The 8071-nt window shown below is 41.0% G+C and overlaps 1 protein-coding gene across 3 annotated transcripts in view; it reads left to right on the top strand.

Moving 5' to 3' along the window:
• The window catches only part of LOC138059992 (D(1C) dopamine receptor-like), a 15120-nt gene extending 9947 nt beyond the window's left edge, over positions 1-5173 (top strand). For 2 of the 3 annotated variants that reach the window (XM_068860978.1, XM_068906005.1), the window contains exon 2: positions 3007-5173. In XM_068860978.1, the coding sequence (XP_068717079.1) occupies positions 3374-4348 (975 nt within the window). In that variant the 5' untranslated portion in view covers positions 3007-3373 and the 3' untranslated portion in view covers positions 4349-5173. Of the gene's footprint in view, positions 264-3006 lie in introns of all 3 variants that reach the window. The other variant, XM_068860520.1, reaches the window with a different exon arrangement.
• Positions 5174-8071: the final 2898 nt, after the last annotated feature.

An 8071-nucleotide genomic window follows, 5' to 3' on the forward strand; every position in this document is an offset into this window, starting at 1 on the left:
GAGAGGGTAGTGGAACTGCGTAGATTTCTCTTGTGGACACAGTAGAATCATTAACTTAGCCTGCAATGGCGTCGAAAGTCATGCAACGCGAATGGCGTTTTAGTGGATCCTTAAACAAAATATACCCTTATGGAGCTCAATAATGGAAAGTCAGTTGGATAAACTAGGCATGAATCTCAAAAACGACGAGTACTGGACTTCGACAACAATCTATCGCCCGTGGAGACGAAATCAAAGTGAACAGTATTTACCTGAAGTACATGGTAATTTGACACAATTGAGTTTCTTGTCTTCACGCACGCAATCAAATAGGAAGAGGTTTTCGCCTCTAAGAGCAAATATGTTGTTTGTTTCAATACAATTTTCGCTGGAAAAGGATTCTGTGGTATTTTCTGCCTTTGTGAATTATAATATCATGTTGTGTATTGAATTTTCGAGCTTAAGGTTCAAATGTGATATGGGAGAAGTTTTTTAGTATTGCTCTGTAAGCAGGAAGGGTTCACAGGCCTGTTGGAAGCGTGCTTGAGTTTCAACAAAATGAGCCCCAAATCAGTGAAAACTTGTGACGCAGATGAATAATAAAGTAGCTGCTATTTCCAAAATGATGGAATTACCTGGTGATAAATAACGTCGTACGCGTCTTGGAGAGTAAATTTTGACTTTGCATAAACAAGAGTTGGGCGAATGTGATCTTTGTTTTGACTTCGCTCATTTCATTGTCAAACTTTATCACACTTGACAGAAAAAGAAACTTACAAAAACCCGGTATCTTGGGCATATGAATTACGGGGTGGTGACTTGTTTGCCTAAAAGCAACTCACTTAACGAAACTGTCCTTTTTCAAACAACGACAAGGATTCAAACAGCTTCAATTCTTACAGAGTTCGATAAAACATGCGGTGGGGCAACCAAAGTGATGGGAGCTGTGTTGGGGTTTCAGTGTGAAAGTACAAACGGCTACTAACACTCTTATAACTCTTTTTTCATTATTATTTTATTAACCCACAGTCTGCAGTCTGCATTTTACCCTCAGTCTGCATTTTATCCCTGGTCTGCAGTCTGCAGTCTGCGTTTTACACTGACCGGTTATTTGAGTGGTTTTTGGCAACAGAGGTTAATTATTCGTAATGCGATCGCTTCCGTTGCCGTTAGCAATGGGTCGCAAATTTGACACTTTTATCCCATTATCACATTACGCATTGAACCACGTTATCTATTATTCCTAAAAATCTAAAAATATTCGTGCCTTATCAGTTTTCGGTCGAATTTATGTCCAAGAAGGCAGATAAATTGCAGAAAATAGTAGTTTTGCATCCAAAAATTCGTAATCAACGCTAAAAATGACCAAATTTTGCCTAGAAAACATATTTTACTGTTATTTTTCTTAAATTTTTTCGTTCAACTTTCGCTTTTATAAAATGTTTCAGTTTTCTGTAAATAAGTTATATGCTGTTGGAAAGCTTATTTTCTTAGCTTTAAAATGATGTATTTTTTCCCCCTAACTTAAATATCTTTTGAGAAAAAAAAAACATTTTTTGGCGATGGCTGATTTACCGCGGTTTTCTCGCGGTTGGGAAAGTAGGAAGAAGAGTTAGGCCAGTAGCCAGGTTTTTGAACGTGTGAGGACCTGTGAGCCAAAGGGCCTCTGCTGGTATGACTTCTGGGTGACCCCTTAATAACTTCTTACTAACCGAGCGCGAGGGCTGTACTGCCAGGGAAATATTGGCCCGAGGTCGTGGCAGTACAGACCGAGCGCAGCGAGGTCCGTGCAAAAACGACCCAGGGCCAATATTCCCCAGTACGGCTCGAGCTAGCTCGGTTAGTAAGTAGTTTATTATATGGTTTTTTAATTACCTTTTGCTTTGTTTTTGCAAGCCCGTAATCGGCCCGTGGGCCAGTCACAATTTGCCTGGAACGCTGCACGCCCGGGGGGGGGGGGGGGTACACTCATATGAAACAGACGGGGATGCTCGTCGTCTCGCTTAGGGGTGTAAATTTTGGATTTTGGTCTCGCTTAGGGTGTTTAGGGCAAAGCGCCAATATTTTAAGCCGCCAAGGTCAAAATTTGCTTAAGTCACGCCCAGATTGGTCTCCTTTAGGAGTCACAAAAAGCTTGAGCCACGCCCAGATGGTCTCCTTCAGAGGTTAAATTTAAAATTTCCGACTAGCATCCCCGTGTGTTCCATATGGGAGTCCCCCCCTCCCCCTCCCCCCCGTCCTCCGGGGCTGCACGTACCACAGGCAACCCAGTGTACCCTCACGGAGGGTCTAGTTTGGGTATAAAATATGAACCTCTGTCGGACCCCCCCGTCATTAAAATATGTGAGTGGGGCCCCTGGGCTCCGTATCAACCTTTGACTTGCCAATCGATCCCGTCGATTTCCTCTATCTCGTGGTATCCAGTTGTGACCTTTGTGCTAGGAACATTGATCAGTGCTTCAATAAATCTGTTCATGTTACTTCCTTCACTTCTCGCCGTGTTCGTTTTAAAACTACGCACCGTGATAAGTGATTTACTTGGATTTTCGTTTTGGTATTCCGTCCTTGTAAATTACATTTTGTTCGAATTTGTTGCACGTTCTGCTTTCACGAATCTTCCAACCGTGAAGGAATTCTGAGAATGTCTCCTCACACACGTCATATCCGCGTTACGTTTAAAGACCTGTCAGTCGTCAGCTTCTCCCACTCAATTGACAAATATTCGGATTAACAAGATGGCTTCCGGATGATGTCTCCATTGAAATAATTCTTTCTGCACCGTTCACTTTCTAGCTCTCAATCATTGCTTCTCTGACTTTTTCAATTTGTCGTAGAGACAACTGTTCCATTACGATTTCTTTCTTTTTTTAGTCTTTTGCTACAAGACACATGCGTTTCGCACTGCAACCGAAAAACTTGGCGCTATACGCCCCTCCCTGGATATTTATCTTTTGATATCAACTATATAATTGTTCATTATACTGTATCATATTGTAAATGAACGAATGTTTCCAATTTTCCTTTTAGGTGATTCGGCGGCAGAAGAGCATAATATATATCAGAACCGAAATCTGGAGTAGCAAGACCTGAAAGTGGAAGCAAATCGTTCAAGTTGACGGAGACAACTAAAATCTTTTTTGCCATTCATTACTAGTCATACCTACTGGCATATCACTTGTCTTAGGGCAAGGGAAAGACTTTTCATAATTCTACTTTACGGGCGGCCTTCTACGCAAACTGTTTGTCAAATTACCTCTGAAAGTCGAGTACAACTGAAGGCTGAGAAAAGCGTCAAGACAGACAGATTTTGTGACGACAGGAAAACGTCACAAGGGTACGTTAAGCCAGTCTACATTTACCAAGCAGCCACAATTGATCCACACCGAGATCAACCATGAATAACAGGACAAATGCAATAGACATTCCTGAATATGAATCTGACGACTCTTGGTGGGATTGGAGAACATTTTTTTTAGTCTTTTTCATTATTGTAATGATTGTGACCATAGTTGGAAACAGCTTAATTTGTATCGCCATATACTTCGACCGGCGTCTCCACAACCCTACAAACTGGTTTATTGCGTCTCTTGCAGTAAGTGACTTTCTATTCGCATCTGCTACCCTACCCTTCCGTATCCTCTCCATCGTAACGATCATACAACATGTTTGGATCTGCAAGGCATGGATTTGGATGGACATGGCTTGTGCGGCGGCATCCATCGCCAATCTGGCGGTGATCTCAGTTGACAGACACTTGAAAATTACCAAACCTTTTGTTTATCGTAGAAAGATGACAAACCGGCGCTCGTTTTTGGCCATTGGCGGCGTATGGCTGTACGCGGCCACACTGTCTACGCTTTCCATAATTGCTTGGCCTGGAGAGCCAGGTGTTCAATTGACCGCTTACGGCATATGTTATAATATCAACAAAAAATTCTACATGGTAGTGATCATAGCAGGTTTTCTGTTCCCACTTATTGTGCTCGTGACTTGTTACAGCATCATTTTGCGCACCATCTGGATTCAGTTTAAAAAAAGGCAACACATGAGTGCCAACTTCAGCAGCAAGGAAGACAGGCATACGCGAAAGAGCGTGCAGCAGGAATTCAAAGTCACTAAGTCAATCGCCATTGTCCTGTTGATTTTCACTTTGTGTTGGGCCCCATTTTTTATCGTGTTCACTATTCAACAGTATGATATGTCTATTATGGTGAGACACATTCCGGAGGTTCTCTATTACCTGACCTTCATTATTCTACCAAACTTAAACAGTGCTTTAAATCCGATCATTTACGGGTACTTTAATACTGGAATTCGGAGCGCCTTTAAGAAGATAGTTGTATCCATATGCGACAAAAGGGCCCGTTAACACAATAGTTTATTAACAAGCTTTTCTCAAGCCACTTTAACAAGACGCGGAACTCCACCATCAGAGAATGGCAATCACAATCGGAACCAGGGACCGAAGGAAGATCGACAGTCCTCCTTGATGGAGGATACTTTGATAACTCAAATCTGACCTCAAACTTGAAACTCAATTCTTGCACGCTTGTGTAGCGTGCGAATGCAATTTCAAGAGCTCCAGGATAGACTAAGTATGATCATGTTGTATAGCTACAAAGTTTTTCAAGTTTAAAATGGTTAAGGATACTGTGCAGTCACTAAAAGCAGAAATTGACAAGCTAAGGAAAAATTGAGAGAAATTTTTGCCGAATTCAAGAAAGTTCAAGACCCTGAAGGGTATGCTGGCGGCCATGATATTGAAAGCGCATCGAATCCTGACACAACGAAGTCCTTAGAAAATGATGATCTTATTAAGTTTAGAGACCGGGCCCCGAACAAAATATCTACTCTTGGCGGAAAATCACTGAAGCAGTTATGGGCCTAAGTATCAAAAGTCTCGATGGCGATCCAAGAGTATAGTTACTCCTACAATTGTAACCTCAAACTTGTTGGCGTCCCTCAGCTGGGACCACTCGAAAATACCTTCCAGACTTCGCAGCTTTGCCCAAAATCAATGCAATTGGAGTAGGTGTCAAACCGTATGACATCGACATAGCCCACCGGATACAAAAAATTAAAAAAAAATCAAAGCTTTATTTCATTTCTGAGTCCATTTCATAAAGATGTGCTCTTCCGTGGAGCCGTGTTTTACAACTACGATTAGTAATAAAAATTGTAGAATAACAGACTATACTTAAAAATCTAATTTACCTTAATGCTAAAAATGTAACTTTAATTTACTTAATCCATTGGCGGAGTAAAATCGTTGTGATGTTGCGAAGCTCTTGGAAAATTTAGTTTGCCACGATATTGCGTTACCTGCCGGGGAAGGACTGGAACCCAAGACAGAATCGATCGATGAAAATTTTTTGTACAAAAAAAACTTTCTTGAGCATTGCAGCGAGTTCTCAAGCAGGCGTTATCTTTATTTGGTGAGTAAAGACCGCAGTCCACAATATCTTTTAAAAAGCGAATCCATCAGTCTGCGCAGCCCCTCCTAAGTATACCCCACCATGCTTCAATACGTTGAATCGAAACTGACTTGCCATACAGAAAAATTTTATCTGCAGCAATTGTGTCATTCCCGTCTCGCTCTGTAGAGCTGCAACATACGTATTTTCTGTCCCACAGTCCGCTCGTATCAACTTTGGTGTTCCTCCGATTTGACTGACACAGTCAACGAAGTACTGTTCTGTGATAGGGTAATTAGCCGTATTTATACTAGAGGACGTCTAAGAAGTCCAGACGCATTAAACGTCTAAGTGTGACTAATATAAATACGGGACGCATGCACTTAATTTCGACGGATAGAAATCAAATTCCCAATTTTCTTCAAAAGATACTGAGATCTAATTACCAAAGAGACTGTGTACACTTCATTGCTAAGTGGGTCCCAGTTTATTAGTGCGTCCCGTCTTTATAGTAGATTGTCGGAGACGACTAAGACGTCTGTTAAGTTAGTAGACGGCTTAGATGTCTGAGACGACTAAGACGTCTGTTAATTGCGTCGTTTAGACGCACTTAACTTGAGACGTTTAATTCGTCTGACGTTTAATGCGTCCACCTTATAATTTCCGGTATTTATACTAGTCGTCTAAGACGTCTAAGATGTCTTAGACGTCCTCTAGCATAAATACGGCCATTGTTAGAAGGGCCGACTTCTAACCACATAATAGGGACTTTAAGATAGTGCACGACGGTAGACTGGGACGATTAGATGAGTGTCATGCCACGCAAAATCCCCGTGACATTTGACCGTCGTGCTTCTAGGACGGTATGTTTTCGCCGGGTTTCTCGTCGTGGAATCTACGGTGAAAACGGTAGGAACTCATCCATACTTATTCGCACTATTTTAGTCTTTTCCTTCATTATGCATTGAAAACTGATCACCCAATGGGTTAAATGTGCATTTGGTTGTGTTTGTCTTGATTTATCCATCGCTGAAATGAAAAAATCTAGCGAAAATTCTAAGTTCATTCAAAGACATCACTCGGCCACATCGCGGCTCAAACCAAAATTTGCTTGTTCTCAATGTAGCGTTATTCATAATCCACCATGACACAGGAGGAAAGCAGAAAAGAAAGGTAAAAGAGATAATTGTAGCCGCATTTTTTGTTTATGAACCAATTACCCTCAGCGGATTTACACTCGCTAGAATCCAAGGAATCTAAACAAAATGGTTCAAATTCCCAGTAAGGATAAAGAGAATTCACTGATTCGTATTCATAGTGTAAAATAAGAAATTCCTCCTCGCTAATTGAACCTTCTGCAAAAGAAATTACAAGAGAATATCTCGCCTCTTCAAAAGACATGTTTATTCCACCGTTCTACGGTCGTGTTGGCCGAATCTTAAGTTAAAAATTTTCGCGCCTTTCTACCGCACTCGTCCAAATTAAAGTCTCCGGTTTACGCATCCAACCGTCCCAGCCTACCGTTGTCCACTATCTTAAAATCCCTAACACGTCGGCTATACCCGTCAATGACGCCTTGTACACAAAAGCCAAAGGGCTTTCACTTGTCATATCCATCAATATGCCAGAGGTGATTTGACCCCCGGCACTTTCCGTTAGAATTGCAATTAAAAACCAAGAAGGAAAGCCTTGCTGCCACCATTTTGATTTCATTTGATCATGAAGTTGAGAAAAATGTTTGTCACAAACTGAGAGAAAAGTCCAGAAAAAGTCGAGAAAAATGTCGGGAAAATTAACCAAAACTCACAAAAATGTCGTGGGGAAAAGGTCGAGAAAAAGGTCGGGAAAAATTCGAGAAAAAAGTCGAGAAAAATGTCGGGAAAATTAACCAAAACCCACAAAAAAATCTGGGAAAAAGTCGAGAAAAAAGCCAAAACTTGAGAAAAAAGTCGACAAAAGCAAAATCAAGAACAAAGTTTGCATTGCATTAATCGGGCTCCGTACCGTAACAAAATAAAAAAATGAAAGCAAGGGGGACTTCGCAGCGGTCCCTCATCCCCATACATGTACTAACCCCATTCGATGGTGCTTAACTTTATGAGATCAACGATTCTGATCTTTGTGCTGAATTCGCACATATCCTGTCGAATTTCATAACACTTGAACGAACAAAAAGAGCAAACTAACAAAAACCGCCATCCTTTGTTCCGTGTGTTGTTAGCAACACGCAAGGTAACTTGATCATAGGCGACCGCTAAAATTGGTGTCACTTCTCATTTTCGGTGCGATTTTACTTGTGCAACCAAACGTACGATAGAAAATTTGAACGTAACAAAACTCTCCCAAAGTGTTTTCTGAGGATTTTACTTTAATATATTCGTGGAATAAAATTTATGATGTTTTCATCTCGCAAATATTGTTGCTGATGGCAAATTGTTTTATTCTCGTTCCTTAAAAGTTCCATCTGCTCTTCTTAAAAACTATATATGTGTACCTTGCTTACTAGTTCGCATTTTTGAGCGTTAAAATAGAAACGTCGGTCGTATCAAGTCGCATATTTGACGTCTCCTGTTCATATACTAACCCTGCCGGGTAGGGCTAAGCCTTGGCTTCAGTGATCATTTGTCTTGGAAAGCTGTAGGAAGTTCAGAGTACACGCTTAAACTTGTGGTGAAAAA

The sequence above is a fragment of the Montipora capricornis genome, chromosome 1 (genome assembly GCF_036669925.1).
Source record: "Montipora capricornis isolate CH-2021 chromosome 1, ASM3666992v2, whole genome shotgun sequence".
Classification (NCBI taxonomy): domain Eukaryota; kingdom Metazoa; phylum Cnidaria; class Anthozoa; order Scleractinia; family Acroporidae; genus Montipora; species Montipora capricornis.